The sequence below is a fragment of the Vidua macroura genome, chromosome 6, assembly GCF_024509145.1.
Source record: "Vidua macroura isolate BioBank_ID:100142 chromosome 6, ASM2450914v1, whole genome shotgun sequence".
In the NCBI taxonomy this organism is placed as follows: domain Eukaryota; kingdom Metazoa; phylum Chordata; class Aves; order Passeriformes; family Viduidae; genus Vidua; species Vidua macroura.
Genome location: NC_071576.1, coordinates 1,020,881 through 1,040,578, shown reverse-complemented (window position 1 = coordinate 1,040,578; position 19,698 = coordinate 1,020,881). Strand labels below are relative to the sequence as shown.

The 19,698-nt window shown below is 52.8% G+C and overlaps 2 protein-coding genes and 1 non-coding gene across 8 annotated transcripts in view; all 3 read right to left on the bottom strand.

Annotated features, from left to right (window-relative positions):
* Nucleotides 1–296: 296 nt before the first annotated feature.
* PRPF39 (pre-mRNA processing factor 39) lies at nucleotides 297–15,491 on the bottom strand. 3 transcript variants are annotated; one of them, XM_053979494.1, is made up of 14 exons: nucleotides 15,431–15,491; nucleotides 11,704–12,055; nucleotides 11,212–11,337; nucleotides 10,457–10,575; nucleotides 9,541–9,708; nucleotides 8,714–8,870; nucleotides 7,615–7,722; nucleotides 5,572–5,736; nucleotides 5,137–5,263; nucleotides 4,782–5,050; nucleotides 4,049–4,233; nucleotides 2,759–2,833; nucleotides 2,115–2,235; nucleotides 297–981 (listed from the first exon to the last, which is right to left on the bottom strand). In XM_053979494.1, exons 2-14 carry the CDS (start codon nucleotides 12,031–12,033, stop codon nucleotides 931–933), a joined length of 2,001 nt encoding a protein of 666 aa, XP_053835469.1. In that variant the 5' UTR covers nucleotides 12,034–12,055; nucleotides 15,431–15,491; the 3' UTR covers nucleotides 297–930. The 3 variants fall into 3 exon arrangements, with proteins under 3 accessions (XP_053835469.1, XP_053835471.1, XP_053835470.1); XM_053979496.1 differs by lacking the exons at nucleotides 11,212–11,337; nucleotides 11,704–12,055; nucleotides 15,431–15,491 and adding exons at nucleotides 10,703–10,865; nucleotides 10,970–11,162; XM_053979495.1 differs by lacking the exons at nucleotides 11,212–11,337; nucleotides 11,704–12,055; nucleotides 15,431–15,491 and adding an exon at nucleotides 10,703–11,162.
* LOC128809616 (small nucleolar RNA SNORD127) lies at nucleotides 4,613–4,698 on the bottom strand. Its single transcript, XR_008437796.1, has one exon. It is a non-coding gene; the product is annotated as a small nucleolar RNA SNORD127 (small nucleolar RNA).
* Nucleotides 15,492–16,380: 889 nt separating the features above from the next.
* The window catches only part of TOGARAM1 (TOG array regulator of axonemal microtubules 1), a 35,343-nt gene continuing 32,025 nt past the window's right edge, over nucleotides 16,381–19,698 (bottom strand). For all 4 annotated transcript variants that reach the window (XM_053979488.1, XM_053979487.1, XM_053979489.1 and 1 more), the window contains 2 exons: nucleotides 17,939–18,205; nucleotides 16,381–16,669 (listed from right to left, as the gene is read on the bottom strand). In XM_053979488.1, the coding sequence (XP_053835463.1) occupies nucleotides 17,964–18,205 (242 nt within the window). In that variant the 3' untranslated portion in view covers nucleotides 16,381–16,669; nucleotides 17,939–17,963. The remainder of the gene's footprint in view (nucleotides 16,670–17,938; nucleotides 18,206–19,698) is intronic.

Sequence of the window (19,698 nt, the reverse complement as noted above, 5' to 3'; positions counted from 1 at the left end):
CCTACAGCATTCCCACTCCACAGACACATGGCCCCACACCCAGCCAGGGCTCCTTCCCTCCTGTGGAGACCAACCCCACAGCATTCCCACTCCATAATCCCACAGCATTCCTGTCCCACAGCATTCCTGCCCCGTTTATTTGACAGCAGCTCTGCTGGCAGAGCACTGGGTGTTCCACAGGCATTCCCAGGTGTCCCTGTGCCACAGCCCCTCCTGTGAACACCACCAGAGCTCAACTCGGGCATTCTCTTCTCCCTCCTGGCTCGAATGAGGCAGTCCAAGAAAGCTCAGAGCACTACGGAATTCCTCGCTTTTATTACAAAAATGGGAATGATCACTTTGATCAAAATGAAAAAAAGTTTTGCTCACACCGTGTACATGAAAAACTCTAAATACAAAACTCATCCCAAACACAGTTTGTGCTTTTAAAAAAGAATGAAGGTGGTTCAATCCCTGCCCCTCCCGCACTACAGAGCCCGTGTGGCAGCTCTGCCAAGGCCCCCAGTCCCAACACAGCTCCCTGGCAGTTGGGCTGGGAGTGGGACAAGCCTTGGCTCCAGCCCTGGGCCAGGGCCAGGCAGCAGAGCAGCTCTGGAGCAAAACCAACCCAAACCCCCACAGCTTCACCCTCTCAATTATGGAATCATGAGACCAACAAGAATTCTTCTGATACTCCATAAATTAGTGCAGGGAATTAAAAAAATCATTTATGGTAAATGAGAATTGTACAGAGACCATTTATCAGTTACCAGCACACGAATCTTGCTTCACACATACCCCGTGAGCAGCAGCTCGGTTCACATGCAGAGGACCAAAAGCAGGTGGCACAACAGTTCCTTCACAGCCCAAAATTAGAAAAATATAATTTTTTTTTTTTTAATTCCATCTTTGTTGAAACTGCAGCACAGTGAACTCCACTCCCTCCGGGGATCAGGTTGTGTGGTAATACTGTCCGTAATTCCAGGCGTTCTGGTAGTTGTACTGGAACCAAACACAGCAGCAGCGTCAGCCACCGTGTCCCTGCTGGGGGGGACAGCCCACGCAGCTCCCCCAGCCCCAGTGTGCCCAGCTGGGCCAGCACAGCACCCCTGGGAATGCAGGACAGCGCTGCCATTCCTGCTGCAACAGCCTGGGAAAGGCAGGGGTGGGGGTTCCACGGGGTGCTGCCACAGGACAGAGCCTCATCACAACAGAATCAAAAGATCCCGAGCTGGGAGGGACCCACAGGGATCATCCAGTGCAGCCCCTGGCCCTGCCCAGACTCCCAACAACCCCACCCTGTGCTCCTGGAGCTCTGGCAGCCTCGGGGCCGTGCCCATTCCCTGGGGAGCCTGGGCTGTGCTTATTCCACCTTCCCCTGATCTCCAGCCTGAGCCTCCCTGGCCCAGCTTCAAGGCTGCCATTCCTGCAGTGCTGTGTGTGAAACTCAGGGCATTTTTCCTGGCCTAGCACTGGACAGTCTGTGCTGGATGAGACTCCTCCCACTGCCTGACTCTGGAAAGAATTCCCGACCTGGCTGCAGACAATCCCAAAGCAGGGCTGCCCAGGGGTTGTGCCCCAGCTGTACCACTGCTCTCCCAGCTCTGGGGGCTCTGCACGGCCTGAACAACACTTTCCATAAAACCACTTCAAAACATCCATGGATTTAAAAAACACACGGATGTGGCAGTAGGGACATGGGTCAGTGGGGGCTTTGTCAGTGCTGGACTGGATGGTCTTAGAGGGCTTTTCCAACCTCAACAATTCTATTCCAAGCTAAAATGCCCTGGAGGAAGAACCCCAGAGGACAAGCTGATTTTACTGGTGCTGTGCACCAGCAGAACCCATTCCAAGGCACTACAGGAATTACTGCCTGGAGACACTCACTATCCAGGCACACAGGATAGGGGCACCCCAAGGCCAGTGTGGGCAGAACAGCTCCACACACCACAGCCCTGCCGCCCTCCCCGTCCCCTCCCAGTGTGACAGGACAGCCACCAAAGTGCTCCTCGCCCCACACGGGAACACCTGGCACTTGTGGAGCACGCCCAGAGGAGCCAGCAGGCCAGGGAGCTGCGCTCTGCTTCCCAGGAGGAGGAGGAGGAGGTGTGCAGGCTGTCCCCGGGGAGCCGTACCTGGTACCAGGCGTTGTAGTTGTAGGCGGCCTGGTTGACCTGCATGTCCCCGTCCATGAGCTGCGCCGACGCCAGCCCCGCCTCCTCCGTCAGCAGCTTCTTCTCGTCCGGCTCCTCCGAGCTGCAAGGGAACACAGCCTTGTTCTGGCACCTTGCAGGTTAGACCCAGCTCAGCTGGGTGAGGGAATGGGGGTCAGGGAAGGACAGTTTGGGCTGTGCTTCAGAACAGGCTGGGTTTAAAGCTGGTGCCCAAACTGAGACAGCAAAGGCACGTTTCTGCTGAGAGACTGAGCCATTTCACCAGCACTGTTTGGCTCAACTCAACTCAACAACTCAAAAGCTTATTGTCCAAAATTGTTTCCATCCCTGGAAGTGTCCAAGGCCAGCATGGATGGAGCTCTGAGCAGCCTATGGAAGGTGCCCCTGTCCATGGCAGGTTTCAGGGCTTTAAGGTCCCTTCCAACGCAAGCAATTCTATGATTATTTAAGGCAGCACAGCTCTATTTAGTACACACTTCAAAGGACTAAAATAAAGTGATTCTATTCTCACAAAGCTGACAAACACCTCCACTGACAGACTAAAACCCCCCCAGAGTGAGGCTGCTCCCTGCCCTGTCCCCAGGGCAGCTGGGCTCAGTCCGTACCCGTTCTCCGCCCGCCGCTTCAGCGTCTCCTGCTCCTTCAGCAGCGCCTGGTGCTCGTCGTAGGCATCCAGGAGCCTGGGGAGAGCACAGCCAGTCAAGCCTTGCCAGTATTTGAAACACCTGAGCAATGCCTACTGGAAACTGCAACAATGCAGCAAATTGCAAGGGAATGCATTCTAATGAGTGACCCACCACCAACAGGGGGAAGCCAACTCAGTTCCATTCACAGCAGCTCCAGTTCCCAACCTGCTCAACTTCCCTCACGCTTTATGCAGTTTTTATCAAGCTCCTTTATAAAGAAGTTCTCTAGAAGTGATTTGTGATTCAGCTGCTCCTTCACAGCCTGCTGGTGATGCCACTCACAGCAGCACAGAGATGTGGGAAGCGGTGTTTAAACACTGGAAATTATTCCAATCCCAATTATTCCAATCCCTACAGCCTTTGCCCATCCAGCAGGGAAGAACAAGTGTGGTTAATGCAGCACAGGAGAGTGCTGGCTAAAATTCTCACAGATGTTGAAATACCCCCTCATCTGCAGCATCTCACAAAACATGCAGTTTCTGACAGTGTGCTCTGGGTGAAAAGAGTTCCTCATTCTGTGCTCTGGGATTTTTTGGGAACAGCAAAATTCCTTCTGTTTGATCTGACTCAGATCCCAAACTTGTACTGACTGGCTGCCATGCAGAGGCAGCAGAATTTAAGGACAGCTATTGTTAAAAACATACAAAGCAGAAAAACTGACTTGTCAGTAATCCTTCCAGGTTATTTAGCTGCAAAATGTAAATAAAAACAATAGACAATTAAGAGGAAAAATATATTGTAGCATTGAACTTAAAACTTGCATTTCTGGTGTATCCTCCCACATAAGTGCACAGTTGCTGACAGTGCTGAACACTGAAAAATCTGAGCAGTGCAGTTTTGGAAACAAGCAGCAGCTCCCAGGGAACAGAGTCTCAAAGGAGACACAGACCTGTCCCATTCCCCTGGGGAGCACCTCCCTTCACAGGGCTTAGCAAGGGGAAACCAACCACAGGAAAACCTGGCAGGCAGCAGAGCTCTGCTCAGTGAGGTGCTGGGCACTTCAGATAAAAGGGGCAATTATCTGAAAAGAGATTCCTGTATAAAAATCTATTCCTGTTTAACACCAGGAGGTTGGTTTAGAACAGCACCTGTTCCTTACAAAGAGCTGATGGCACAAAGGAAATAATTTTACAGAAGCCACTGACCCCACCCTTTTCCCAGCACTCTCCCAGTGACCCCAGTTTGGCCACTGCCCACAGGACATCTTACTTGTTCACATCAGACCCAAAATCTTCCAGGAATTCCACTTTTCTCTGTGAGAAGGTGATCCTCATTTTGATGGACAGGGCCCCATGGACGGCCTTGTCAAAGCAGCTCAGGATGTTCTCCTCGTTCTGCTTGAGGTCACCACTGTACTCCATCTCCAGCAGGTTCAGGTACAGTTTGGTGTTTTCCTGTGCAGAACAGGCATTAGGAGGTGCACACCTGACCCTCACAGCAGGTATTTAACTCTGACTGTTACACACCACAATTCACCCCATGCACACACACAATGACAGGCAATGAAGGGATTTTCCTCTCCCTGGGCTGGTTTGTTGCACAAACACACCAGAAGTGACCAACACCACAAACCCAGGTGCTGCACTTTGCTGGCAGCATCTGAGTGCCAGATATTCCTGTGCTGACACCAAACCACCAAACACTGCCCCCACACCAATAACACTGAACGCACCGAGAATGTTTAAGATTCTAAAAATTAAAATGAAGGTGCAAAGCACATTGTGCCTCTGATGGGAAAAGGGTGCAAACTTCCAGATCCCCAAGCTGGGACCTTGGCAACGTCAGTTTAGAGGGACTGTTGTCTCCATGCAGTAATGGGACATTACATCCAGTTACAACTCCTGTCATCACTGTTGCCATGTTTTACAAAATGCTTCAGAAAGAGAGAAAGACACCAGGGTGGTTTGAGTTTTGGGTAAGACAGCCGAGAGGGAACACATACTTTGTCCAGTTCTATGGCTTCTGACAGCACTTTTCTTGCCTTTGGCAGGTTTTTCTGCACTTTGAAGAGGTGCCGGGCGAGTTTGATGGCATAGAAGGAGGCTTCACTGATGGACTTGGCATTCCTGACAGCATCTTCCAGCAGCTGCTCTGCCTCCTCCATGTTGCCGTGCCGGCGCTCCAGGCTCACCCTGCGCAGGCGGATCATGGCCAGCCCCAGGATGCACTCCTCAAACGTCTTCAGGATCCTTCTGGCTTCATCAATGTTGCCTGCAACAGCAGGGAGGTGCTTTAGGACAGGGCAGATCCCAGAGCTCCCCAGCAGAACCCCCCCTGAGAGGCAGGGCTGCCCTTACCCTGCTGCTCCTCGAAGGCTGCCCACAGCATGTGCACCATGGGCTTCTTGGGCAGGTGGATGGTGCAGGCCCTGCTGTACACGTGCCTCACGCCCTCGATGCTGTGGTTCTCCATGTATTTGGCATACTAGGGTTGGAAACAGAGCAGAGACCAGCCAGGTTAAAGCTTGTATTTGTCTCCAAGAACATGCCAGAACGATAAAATTCTTTTGTTTAAACCCATTCAGCACCTTTATGGAACCACTAGACTAGTTTCTGTAAGGAAGGACGTAGAGAGGCAACGCAGTTGGCAAATGCAGCAGTCAAATCTGGTTGCAAGCAGACCATCTCCTAATGCAACAGATATAGTTATAGATGAACAACGTTCCACAGGGTACAAGGGTTAGTCACCAGGTCAAGGTGTGCACCAGCAGAGCCGTGAGCTGCCTCCCTTACCTTGATCCAGAAGTCCTCATAGAGGGCACATGAAATGACACATCTCTCAAAGAGGACCACGACTCGCTCGTGAGTGCCATTCTCTATCTCAAACTCTAAGTACTCTTTCCAGTTTTTCAGCTGAATTTTCTCCAGAGGTTTTACATGAAAGTAAGGCCTCTTGATCTGCAAGAGTCACAGGATGCAACTGGTGATTACAAACACACCACCAAGGGGGGGGCAAACAATCAACAGCCACACAGGCAACACTCAATTCCTGCCATTTCAGTGATCAGGGCTCCAGTGACACCTCCTCATCTACTCAGTCCAGGGCTATCCAGGCATGGATCAAGGGATTTACTGCAGTGACATTCCAGGCTAGAAACTTTTCCTAGAGAGCTTTTGGAGTGCAAGTGTTTAGAGATGCTGGGGGAGGACCCAAGGCAGGCCAGTGTCAGTGACATTATGGACACACTGGACATTGCCCACACCCATCCACACAAGTGAAGTGCCCACTGTGGGACACCCAGCCCACAAATTCAACTCAGAATTTGGTTGAGAATCATGACAAGGAAAGACAGAGCACTGAACTGAACTTCCTATCAAATATTTACATCAATCTGGTTATAGTAAGACCACAAATTTAGCACCATTGTGTTATTGGTGGCTGCAAGAGGGGCTGGGTGGGACAGAGCTCAGCACAAAAATTAAACATTGCTCTGTTTAAATTGAAATTGCTTTGTCTGGCATCCTGGCAGAGATCCTTTGCTTTTCCTCACCATCTTTATTGCATTTGATTATCTCTCTCCTGTGCTGCAATGTCCTCTCAGATCCAAACCCATACAAATGGATGAAGAACTTACAGTAATTAAGGAGAATCCAATTCTTCAAAGCCACCTGAAATTTAAAGCCAATCCCTCCCTTCAGGCTCCTCACTGATCTCTGGTGTGGAACCCAACACTCTGTGGCCATTTTGCCCAGCTCACAGTCCCATTCCTGCTGGAAACAGCTCTGAGGAATCCCCAGCCCTGGGTGGGATCTGTGCCCAGCTCCTCACTGCTGTCCTTTATGGCCAGGCTGAACTCTGCAGGCCCAGCTCCTCCCAGCCCCTCGGTGCTCCAGAGCAGACACTGGTGGTAACAAGAGCACGCTGTGGCCAGCAGCACGGGGACACTCCGTTTCCCACCCCTTTCCTGCCCAATGCCCACAGCTGCAGTGCTCTCCCAAGTCCCACAGACTGGCAGCTTAAGGCTTCCCAAGGCAGGAATCTGGGACACTCTGCCTGCTCTGCTCCCTCCTGCCACGGGTCACTGGCACAGAGCTCCCTGACAATGGCTCCCCACTCTGCTTGGGAGCTCCTGGGCTGTCCAGGCACCTGGCCCAGTCCCACCCAGTGCAGTCAGTCACCCACCTGTTCTGGCATCACCAACCCAGTAAAGACTCTGAAAATCTGTCCCAGCTGGGTAACACAATGGACTCTTTAGAGTAAGAAATAAATTTAAAACAAGGACCAGGTTTGCCAGGAAGAAAAATATCAAGACTGAGAATGAAAACCTCCTGTTTTTTAAACAGAATCCAACCTAATTCTACAGCAAAAGCTGTATATTTGCAGTGATCAAATAATTAGTTTAATTAACTACTTTTAATACATTATACATACGAGGTCCAAAACCAAAGCTACCTGATTAAGTGTGTAATGTTACAATACAAAACCACAGGAATTTCACTCTCCTCTGAGCACAGGCTTACCTTTCAAAGGGAATCCCCTCCATCCCCTCATGCCTTTGCACCACCCCATGGCATGAGCAGCACTAACTCCCAGGACTCACTGGCTTAGCAAACACTACAGCACCTTGCCTCTCTCCAAACACTGCTCTGAGATCTTTACATCACCAGCTGCCTCCTCACAAGAAAAATGGCAGAGAAGTGAAACTGTTCCAACTTTTTGAGTCTCTGTTCAATCCCCTCCCAGCAGTTTAAGTCAAGGCTGTTTCTCAGAATTTCCAGCTCCCAGTCCTGCTCCCAAACCACTTGCTGGTGCTGCCTCATACAAGTCCCACTTACCGCTTCCTCAAACGTCCACCTCTTACTGACTTCATGCTCGTTGTGGTTAAATATCTCCTGATGGATCTCAATGATTCTGTGCCTCATGTTCTCTATCTCAGTGATTAGCTGGAACAGAATGTTAGAAAATGTAACACAAGCAGACATGGTATCACCTTTGTAAGTGCTTCCTGTGCCAGTGACATGCATGGATTCTCCCTGAGCAGCCAGGGAAGGGCTGGGACACTGCCTGATGGAGCCCTGGGCCTTAGCACACACAGCTGAACTGGTTTTTATCCTATGCTAAAGCTGATTGGAGATTAAGGATGGATTTGGATCCAAGTCAGCCCTGGTTTCAAGTGTGTCTGTTTTCACCATCAGCAATTCCTTTGGACAGCTCCAGGCTTTCCTAGGCCTGTAACAGTCTGAACCTGCCTAGGCCACTGCTGATGAGGAGCTTTCTTAGACCACAGATCCCAATCTGCTGACCTGGAATAATTATTATTTGTTCCTAAGGTTTTGTACACCGCTTCTTTCATTTTCTAACTCATTTCTTTAACAGCTCTGCCAGCACTGGAAGGGGCTGTCCTGTTAGCACACAAGCTGCTGGGCAGTGATGTGCAGGAGCTCTCTGGGCACAGCCCAAGTGGCTGCAGTGGAACCCCTGCCCCAGAGAAGGACAGGGTGCCAGTGCACACCCCGTGCAGGTACCTTGGTGGGGTCAGTGATGTCCTTGGTGCCACTGGGCACTGCTGTGCAGGAGCTCTGTGGGCACAGCCTAAGTGGCTGCAGTGGAAGCCCTGCCCAGCCCCAGGAAGGACAGGGTGGTACGTTGTGCCCAGCCCGTGCAGGTACCTTGGCGGGGTCGGTGATGTCCTTGGTGCCACTGGGCACTGCTGTGCAGGAGCTCTGTGGGCACAGCCCAAGTGGCTGCAGTGGAAGCCCTGCCCAGCCCCAGCGCCCAGCCCGTGCAGGTACCTTGGTGGGGTCAGTGATGTCCTTGGTGCCACAGGGCACTGCTGTGCAGGAGCTCTGTGGGCACAGCCCAAGTGGCTGCAGTGGAAGCCCTGCCCAGCCCCAGGGAAGGGCAGAGGTGCCCATGGCCAGCCCGTGCAGGTACCTTGGCGGGGTCGGTGATGTCCTCGGTGCCGCAGGGCAGCTCGTCCCCGTCCTCGCCGCTGTGGCCGCTGGCAGCCGCCAGCTCCCGGCGCAGCTGCACAAACTGCTCCGTGGTCAGGAAGTCTCGGGGCAGGTTGTTCTGGATGTGCTCTTTAAACCTAACGACAGCCACAAAGAGGCACTGCAAAGGGGCTGTCTCACGCTGCACTGCTGCCCAGCAGAGCGCAGCTGTAAATCCCAGGGGGTTCTGCTCTGCTTCATGGCTCCCGAGTGACACTGAGTGCTGCCAGCTCACACCCAGAGCTGCCAGCACCATCACCCTCACAAGTGCCATGTGCCAAAGGGACAGAACCCTTGCCATGCAAAAGAGATGGCAAAGGACAAAATCAGTTACAAAGGAAATACTTTATTTCCCACACCAAGAGATCTGGGGAACACTGTGTGCAATTTAGCTGAGGTTGCTGCTCAAGTCTCCCTACCAATGAAGAATTCCACTATCTGAAACTCAACCAGGATTTCTCTTTAGTCAGTTAAATTGGTGCTTCACCACACATGGGCATTGCATGAGTATTAAAAGTTCAAAACTGATCATTCTGATTTCTCAAAGAAATCCTCTCTTCTTCCCCACACTTCCAAGGCCTGTCCTTATTCCACAACAAAACCTCTGAATTTATCTAAAACCAAATTCCTCAAATGTGCATCAGTTCTTTTAAACAATCAGTCCAACTGCCTGAGTATGTAAGTAAATAACTACATAAAACTGTTCCAAGTTCTTGTGCTGAGTATTTGCACCTCTCCCATGGCATTAACTCCCTGTTTTCCCCTTACCTCTGGAAGTGGTGGCTGTAGAGCTGCGTGGGGATTCCCAGGATGCGGTCATAGATGGATGTAACTTCCCTTAGGTTTCCCTGGTCATTTTCCCAGTTTATATACATTTCCCAGAGTCTGTCAGAACGGAAATCTGTCCCAGCCGCCAGCACTGCATGTTCATAGGCTCTGGAAAAGGGAAGGTTTTACACTGGTTTCTGGATGCCAGGACAGAACAAGGAAGGAAAGGTCTGGCTCGTATTAAATGTTATGAGCACCCTCATTTATTTGAAACTAGACCTATATTAATTATTTACATACTTCAGAGTGTTTTCCAGATATCTACAGAAAGGTGTCTAGAGATTCCAAAAGCTCACATTTTTTTTCTCCAGCACTTCCACAACAGAACAAATACAGGCAACAGCAAAAGCCACTGGCAGGGACGCAAGACATTAGGAAAATACACAACCTTTACTACTTTTGTCTTTTAGACTCCAAACCCACCAGTGCAGCAGTGTAACACCCAAAAGCTGTGCAGCAATTCTGCAGCTTGATTCAGATTCAATTCCAGTTCAATTAAGCCTTCTGATCAAAGTCTAGCCCAATCCTTTAACCAGGTCCACTGCCAGCCACAGCGAGCAGACACATCCTAGCCATACCCTGGAAACCTCAAGGAATTAAATTCCAGGATTCCAAATGCTGCACCAAATATTTCTTAGCATCCAGTCTGAAGCTCTCAAGCTTTTGCCCCTTGTACCACACTGTACAGTCTCCTCCTTCTTGCGGAATTTGGCTCCATCATCTCTTAATTTAAAAATCCTTACAGTGGATTGTTATGAATTACCTTATCAGGTTGCTCTGAATTTGCCCCCTGTCTTAAAAACACAATAACCTGATCCCAGTGGTGTGTATGGGCATCGGGCTGCTCCCAACTCACCCCCTGATGGTACTGTTAGTTTCAGGATCAGCAGGGTCCAAGGTCTCCTTTAGGAAGTTTATATAATGTATCCAAAGATCAACACTAAGAGGAATTGCCTGAAGCCCCCGGCGATAGACCTATGAAGAGAACATGAACTGTACTTCAAATCCTTAATGGGGTCCTAAGAGAGAGGCAACACTGTGTTATCCGGTGAACCTTAGAAATACTAATTACTGGAATTTTGTTTAAATAATCTACCATTACCATTCGGGTGGAGGTTGGATAGAACATGGCAATGTTCTGATCTCCACGTGCAGAGTCTTGATCTTCAAAGCGCAGCGGTCCCTGCATTCTGACCAGGTTGTGTGGGCAGGCTTTGGGGTACAGACCATAGGGCACAGACCCATTAGAGCATCATTGACAGCGTCTGACCAAAAATGCAATAAGATGGAGCAATTGTGACCAGCAAACCAACTATTATTGTTTTGAAAATGAGTAATAAATGGAAGTGACAGAAAAGCCCTGCCCTACTTGTTAAGCTGCAGTGTAATACAGAGGCTTGCACTGCAAAGCTTGACAAACTGTAGAGGTTTAACGCACCTGCCAACAAAGAGAGAGAACATTAGCTCCAAATGCCACAGCTGTGACACGTGCAAACACGTCCCTCGAGCCCTGGCCGTGCAGGGCAGGCACTGGCAGCCCAATGACTCGCAGTGGGACAGTCATTGTTGGCTTTGGGACTGGTGGCAGCGCTGGCCCCGGGCCCTACGTACCTCGTCTGACTGCTTGACGTTGTCGTGGCGCTTCTCCAGGTCCGCGTATTTCTTCCAGTACCCATAGCAGTAGGGGTAGTGTGAGAAAAACCTGTCAAAGGCTTTCCTGGCTGCTGGCAAGTGGTTCTGTGGGAAACAGAGCGAGCACAATCAGTGCTTCCCTTAGCAACAGCTTCAGGTCATTTTAAATACAATTATTAGCACTGTGTTAGAGATGCCTGCTGTTATTTTGACACTGACAACCCGGGCTACTGGAAGGTGTCCCTGAACACGGCAGGGGGGTGGAACTGGACGAGCTTTTTAAGGTCACTTCCAACCCAAACCATCCTGGCATTCTATGATTAAATGACAGCAGTGGCAAGGACAGCTGCCTTAAATCAGCATCAGTGACAGCCTGATGTCCATTCCCCATTTGCCACTGGAATTCCACGACTTTAGTTTTCTTTCTTTACTTATTTCGGGGAGACTGAGGAGAAAGGGGCAGGTACTAACCTCCTGCTCTACGTACTGCAGGAGATAAACCCATCCTGTGAAATCCTGCGGGTTGTCCTCTACTACTTTCCAAAACTTGTCAAAATCCGGAGGGAAGTCAGCCTCGATATCTGTGGTCTGTAAGCTCTCAATGTTTGGAATTTCGCTCTCCTGCGTGTTGTCCTCGTTGAGGTCCGGGGAGCTGTCCGGGGACTGCTCCATCTCGGTGACACTCATGATCTCGGTGCTGAAGTCCATGTGCTGCTCCTCGGCCGCGCTCTCGGCGCCGGGCTCCGCGCTCTCATTGCCCACAGTCGGCTGCTCCTCCTCCGTGCTCTCCGCGTTCTCCATGGCAGCGCTGTGCGACTGGATCCTGTGGAACAGCACCACTCAGGACTCCCGGGCTGCCAGTCGGCAGCTCAGAGCGGCCCAGCTGCTCCAGGCACCCCTGTATTTCACCACAACCCCGATGACACCTGCCTCACGCATCAGCCTTGTTCAACAATATAAAAATATTAACAGCAGTCATAGATTTCCACATCTGCACATACAAATCATTGTGGGATTCTAAAAATCTATTGCGGGGAGCTACCGAGGTATAAAAGTGAATCATTACAGTTTTCCTGTAGGAGTCTGGTGGACGTTTATTTAAATAAAGAATTATGTTCAAATTCCATAGAAACATTTAGGCTGGAAAAGTTGTCTGAGACTATCAGGTCCAAGTTATTCCAGCAGTGCCAGGGCCACCTTGGACCCATGCCCCTAAATTCATTAAATTTTCCTACGTAGTACAGGTCAGTAAATTCTTTGTGAAATAAACAGGTGTTAAAGGGTGCCCTCAACAGCAGGCTAAAGCAAAGACGAGAATTCCTGTCAGCACCAACTCAGTCCCCATTAGTGATGTCCAAACACACCCAGCAGCACCAGAGGGCCACAGAAATGCTCTGGTAGCCCCTGACCTGCAGCCCCTCACTCCCAGCCACAGCCAGTGCAGGCGCTTCCTCCTGGCCCTTGGGACAGACTCCTGCTTCCTCCCACTCTTCTTCTGATGTCCCTGCCAAGAGCCACTGCCTGGCCCTGCCCTGCTGTGCCAGCGCCAGGCCAGCCTGACCTGGCTGGGTGCCACCCAGCCTCGGCTGATCCCGGCTTTCCCTCCTGGAGGCGGAGCAGGGGCACTGAGCCGAGCCTGCTCCGTGCCCCTGCCGGCTCAGGGATCCCAGGGAACACCACCCTGCAGGACACAACAGCTCCCAGCTGTGATCCAGCTGGCGTGAAGGACATGTTGGGCTGTCCTCCTCACACGCTGCACTGCACTCCCGGTTCCTCCTGTGCTCTCCTGGGACCAGGTGGCAAATACATTTGGGATTTCAAAAAGAAAGCACAAGTCCCCACCCCAGAACTCTCCAGAGTTCTTTCACACCGAAAACCTGAAGAGACAACACCCAGACCACTGCTTTCACTTCAACAAGGACATGGAGAAGACACCACTACATACTGGGGTGAAGTTGCCAGAAAGGAAAAATCTCTTCTCCCTTATCTTCAGCAGCTTCAACTCTTGGGATAACAGCTCATGTTTTCCCAGGAGTTCACCAAGCCAAGGAACTTTGGCACAATGTTCAAGAGTCCATGTGGTTTTACCCTGCAAGTTTTCTAATAACTGCTTTTTAAAGTATTTTTGCTCTGCATCATCAGGCAGCCACGGGCTTGGAGCAGCCTGGGGTACTGATGGGTGTCCCTGCTCATGGCAGCGGGTGGAACTGGATGGGCTTTGATGTGCCTTCCAGCCCAAACCATTCTGTGACTAGGATTTTGAGAAAAAAACCCTCATTTGTAACGTTAAGTTATACACTAAGTATCACAGAGTATCACTGTGCCTTTCCCAGTGCACCAGGCAGAGCTCTGATTCACCCCAAGGCTGCTGCACTGCAGAGGGTGCCTCGTGCAGGTTCTAAAATCCAGTGGTAAGAGGAGGGAGTGGCACAAACTCCAGCCACAGCACGAGGAAAAACAGTTTAAAGGCTATTTACAGCTCTAAAATTTGACATAATAGTAACAGAAGTAACTAGTGATGGGAAGAGAGGAAATGGCTTCAAATTGCACCAGGAGAGGTTCATGTTGGATATTGGGGAAATTTCTTCATGGAAAGGCTGTCCAGCCCTGACCCAGCTGCCCAGGGCAGTGCTGGAGTCCCCATCCCTGGGGAGGATTTTTTTAAATCCCTGGAGGGATTTAAAGCCCTGTGGATGTGGCACTTGGGGACACAAGGTGGCCCTGGCTGCACGGGAGAATGGTTGGACTTAATGATCAGTCCTAATGATTCCATGGATTCTGTTATCATAGAAATGCAGTAATTCATGGCCTAAACTTATCCTGATGTTTAACAGATGTTTTCTCCCTCTAGCTGATTCAGAAGACATATTCCATCTTAAAAAAAAAACAGCTCACCAAATCCAGCCATCTTCAGACTAGGAGGGAAAAAAGAATGAGGGAGAAGCCGTAAGGATTGGCACACAAGGTCTGAGCTTGTGAAAATGCACAAGGATCAGCACACGTGGCTTCAAACTGAAACCAGGACAGTCTGACAGCTCTTCCAGCCAAACGCCTTCCAGTCTGATCCCTGGTACATCCCAAAATCTGACAGCAGTCCATGGCTTTAACCAGCCAATGCAACAGGCCACAAAAGTCCACGGGTGGGGCATACCAGGGAAACTTAATTCCGGAGCTCTCACCTTAATTCTGGGGTTTCCACCTTAATTCTGGGGGTTTTCACCTTAATTCCAAAGGGTTTGACATCACACAGGCTAAACAACTGAATCAGAGTATCAGACAGCTACACACACACTGATATTAAATAATTGAGGCCAGCACGTATTACTCAGCCTGTTACCAGCAGAAGACTGCTGTACACAAAACTGCCGCTCATAAAGGTGAACGAACTCATGGAAAACAAACAGGGAAACTGCAGAGAGGCAGGAATGCGGAGCCTTATCGGAGCCCTGCTCCATTCACAGCTCTGATAAGGCGCTGCTGGAACCACCCGGGCAGGGGCAGGGCCGGCGCTGCCCGGGCCCAGCGCGGCTGGGCCGGGATTAGGTTTGAATCACGGAACCATTTACTGGAAAAGCCTTTCAAGGCCATCGAGTCGCAGCTGTGCCCGATCCCCAGCTCGCCGCCAGCCCGCAGCTCTGAGTGCCACGTCCAGGAATTCCTGGGACACCTCCAGGGATGGGCACTCCAAAGCTCCCTGGGCAGCCCCTGCCAAGGCCTGGCCACCCTTTCCCTGGGGAAATTCCTGCTGCTGCCCACCCTGAGCCTGCCCTGGCCCAGCCTGAGGCCGTTCCCCCTCGACCGGGGCCTCTGCGGGGCCCAGTCTGAGCAATAACGTCACAAACCGCGCGGCGCGGAGCGCAGCGGCTCCGCGCGGGCCCGTTACTCGCCCAGCGGCCGTTCAACGCAGAAAACAGGGATACAGGGATACCACAGGGATACCGGGATGCACCCCCACGGCAGAGTTCACCCCTCGGCCAGACCCGAGGCCCGGCAGCGGCCGCGGGAGACGACGGGGCCGACGCGGCGCTCGGAGGGCCCCGCGCTCGGCGCGGCGCGGCGCGGCCCGGCCCAGCCCCCGCCCGCCTCGGCCTCCCGCCCCGGCTGTCCCTCGGCCCGGCCGCTCCCGACCGCTGCCGGAGCGCCCCGCTCTGCTCCCCTTGGCCCCGTGCCGCCGCAGCCCGTGGCCCCTCGCCGCTACCTGCCGGGGCCGCCACAGCCGGGGCCGCCACAGCCGCCGCCGCCTCGCCCGGGCCTCACGCACCGCGCACGCGCACTGCGCCCCGCGCGCCCGCCTGCCCCCGCGCGTGCGCGCCGGCCGCCCCCAGCGCCCGCCCCTTCCCGCCAAATGGCGGCGGCCCCTGAGGGACGGGGCGGCGAGACAGATAAAATAAATACAGCCCCCTGTGGAAACGCATCCTAGAATCATTTGGAGAGATTCACCCACATCCTGCTGCCCGCCCAGCACTGCCACTGTAGCCCTTAAACCACTAAACCAAGTCACCCACACCACGTCCAGCCCTTCCTTGGGCACCTGCAGGGATGGGCGCTCCAACCCTCCCCGGGCAGTGCCAAGGCCTGAGCCCCCTCTCCATGGGGAAATTCCTGCTGCTGCCCACCCTGAGCCTGCCCTGGCCCAGCCTGAGGCCGTTCCCTCTCCTCCTGTCCCTGTTCCCTGGAGCAGAGCCCGACCCCCCCGGCTGTCCCCTCCTGGCAGGAGCTGTGCAGAGCCACAAGGGCCCCCCTGAGCCTCCTTTGCTCCAGGCTCAGCCCCTTCCCAGCTCCCTCAGGAATTCTCCAGCCCCTTCCCAGCTCCCTCAGGAATTCTCCAGCTCCCTTCCCAGCTCCCTCAGGAATTCTCCAGCCCCTTCCCAGCTCCCTTCCCTTCCCTGGACACGCTTTGTGTCCCTTTTAAAGTGAGGGGCCCAGAGGCAATCCCAGGATTGGAGGTGCCTCAGCAGTGCCAGCACAGGGGGACAGCCACTGCCCTGGCCCTGCTGCCGCACTAGTCCTGCTCCAGGCCAGGTGCCTTTGGCCTGTTGCCCACCTTGGCACACCTGGGCTCACGTTCAGCTGCTGTCACCAGGTTCCTTGGAGCAGAGCAGCTCTCGAGCCCCTTCCCCCCCACCCCTTTGTATAAATACATCCCTGTACAGAAATAAATCCCTTTATTTATATATCTCATTGTGTCCCATGTCCAATGTGTCCAGAGCCCGCAGCTGAGGAAGGAAAAGGGTTGGGGTTCATTCTCCCCACTGCCCAGCCCTGAGACAACAAATACTGCACCACTGCCTGTGGGGGTACAAAAATACATGTTTTTCACAAACAGCACTGCATCACTGTGTCCAGGATTCTCTTCCACTTCTCCACGTAAAGCGCAGTGCTGATGTGACCGTGGTTCTTCATGGGCAATCCAGGGACAGGTCCTGGGCTGGAGCCTCTGGAGGGAAGCACAGATGGGCTGGAGCGGCTCCTCCGTGGCCATGCTGGTGACAGTGAGGGGAGCCAGCCCCACAGTGCCCAGCACAGCTCTCCCAGCACGGCCCAGTTCAGCCCCGCACAGTGGCCCAGTTCAGTCCTGCAGGTGGCCCAGCACGGCCCAGTTCAGCTCCCCAGGCTGGCCCAGTTCAGCTCAGTTCAGCCCTGCAGGCCAGCCCAGCACAGCCCAGTTCAGCTCCCCAGGCTGGCCCAGTTCAGCTCAGTTCAGCCCTGCAGGCCAGCCCAGCACAGCCCAGTTCAGGCCCTCAGGCCAGCCCAGCACAGCCCAGTTCAGCTCCCCAGGCCGGCCCAGCACAGCCCAGTTCAGGCTCTCAGTCTGGCCCAGCACAGCCCAGTTCAGGCTCTCAGTCTGGCCCAGTACAGCCCAGTTCAGCTCCCCAGGCTCTCCCAGCACAGCCCAGTTCAGCTCCCCAGGCTCTCCCAGCACAGCCCAGTTCAGCTCCCCAGGCTCTCCCAGCACAGCCCAGTTCAGCTCCCCAGGCTCTCCCAGCACAGCCCAGTTCAGCTCCCCAGTCTGGCCCAGCACAGCCCAGTTCAGCTCCCCAGGCTCTCCCAGCACAGCCCAGTTCAGCTCCCCAGGCTCTCCCAGCACAGCCCAGTTCAGCTCCCCAGGCTCTCCCAGCACAGCCCAGTTCAGCTCCCCAGTCTGGCCCAGCACAGCCCAGTTCAGCTCCCCAGGCTCTCCCAGCACAGCCCAGTTCAGCTCCCCAGGCTCTCCCAGCACAGCCCAGTTCAGCTCCCCAGGCTCTCCCAGCACAGCCCAGTTCAGCTCCCCAGGCCAGCCCAGCACAGCCCAGTTCAGCTCCCCAGGCTCTCCCTGCACAGCCCAGTTCAGCTCCCCAGGCTCTCCCTGCACGGCCCAGTTCAGCTCCCCAGGCCAGCCCAGCACAGCCCAGTTCAGCTCCCCAGGCTCTCCCTGCACGGCCCAGTTCAGCTCCCCAGGCCAGCCCAGCACAGCCCAGTTCAGCTCCCCAGGCTCTCCCTGCACGGCCCAGTTCAGCTCCCCAGGCCAGCCCAGCACAGCCCAGTTCAGCTCCCCAGGCCAGCCCAGCACAGCCCAGTTCAGCTCCCCAGGCTCTCCCAGGCTGGCTCCCGGGTCTCTCCCGGTGCAGCCCGGCCCAGCCCGGCTCCCTCAGGCACCGTGGCCGGCCCAGGGGCTGTTCCCAGCAGCACCGTCCGTGTGCCCGGCTCAGCGGGCGCTGAGCTTCACCTGCGGGGACGGCGATTTCACAGTTTTACGTTCCCGTCTCCAAAAGCTCCTCCAGGCTCTTCCTGATGTGCGGGGGCTGGGCCGCGGCGTGGGCGAGCAGGCCGGGGCCCATCTGTGCCCACAGGGCCTGGGCCAAGGCGGCCGCGGCGGCGCGGGGGCCGGGCACGGAGCCGCCGCTGGCCGAGCTGCCCAGCAGGTGCCACAGCACGGGCAGCACCTTCTGCTCCACGGCACAGGGCTTCCGAGGGTACAGCTCCGGCACCAGCTCTGCAAGAAAATATTCGTTTAAATTACAGTTTCGATGGGAGCCCGCCTTTGAGAGGGGCACAGCTCCTGCACCCACTCTGCAATAAAATATTCATTTAAATTACAGTTTCTATGGGAGCCCGCCTTTGAGAGGGGCACAGCTCCAGCACCCACTCTGCAATAAAATATTCATTTAAATTGCAATTGCCCGCCTTTGAGAGGGGCACAGCTCCAGCACCCACTCTGCAATAAAATATTCATTTAAATTACAGTTTCGATGGGAGCCCGCCTTTGAGAGGGAAACAACTCCAGCACCCACTCTCCAGTAAAATGTTCATTTAAATTGCAATTTCAACGGGAGCCCGCATTTGATAGGGGTACAGCTCCTGCACCCACTCTGCAATAAAATATTCATTTAAATTACAGTTTCGATGGGAGCCCGCCTTTGATAGGGGTACAGCTCCTGCACCCGCTCTGCAATAATATATTCATTCAAATTGCAATTGCCCGCCTTTGAGAGGGGTACAGCTCCAGCACCAGCTCTGCAATAAAATATTCATTTAAATGACAATTTCGAGGGGATCCCCAGCTTTGAGAGGGGCACAGCTCCAGCACCCACTCTGCAATAAAATATTCATTTAAATGACAAATTCGAGGGGATCCCCAGCTTTGATAGGGGTACAGCTCCAGCACCCACTCTGCAATAAAATATTCATTTAAATGACAAATTCGAGGGTATCCCCAGCTTTGATAGGGGTACAGCTCCAGCGCCTGCTCTGCAAGGCAGCAAGCAGGGGTCAGGATAAAATATTCATTTAAATTAAAATTTTCATGTGATCCCCGCCTTCGAGAGGGGTTTAAAAGCATTTAAATCATCTCCTCAAACTGCTGCTGTACACAAGAGTTTGCTGTTGCAACATCATCAGCTCCCATTAAAAATTCCAGATTTTCCCACAACCACTCCTTTTATCCTGTCCTAGGAGTTTACACAGTAGCACCAGTGCTGCTGATAATTACACTTTTCCATTAAGCTAAAAAAAAAAAAAAAGAAATAAAGGGGATTTTAGGTTGTTTTTTTTCAGTTAGGATTCTCATAAAGACCTTTATTTCTCACTGTGTAAGGTCTGGTATTTCCAGTTTCCCCTCTACCTCACAAAGAAGCAGTAGATATTTAAGAAAAAAGCAGCCTTATACTGTAAATATAGAATCATAGAATGATGGAATATCCTGAGCTGGAAGGGACTCACAAGGATTATGAGTCCAACTCCTGGCCCTGCACAAATATATATAAAATATGTATAAAAATAAATATGTATGTTCATAGGATTAAATATTTTCCTCAATAATGAATTCAGTGTTTCATTAGCAAATGTTTCCCTCTCTGCCAGGACAGCCTCTTCTGATATATAACACAAACCACTCCAAAAATCCCAGCAAGAGAGGACTGTTTAAAGGCTGTTTAACACCCTCAGAAAGCACAAATTTAGGGATATTTCAGGAACAGCCTGTCCATT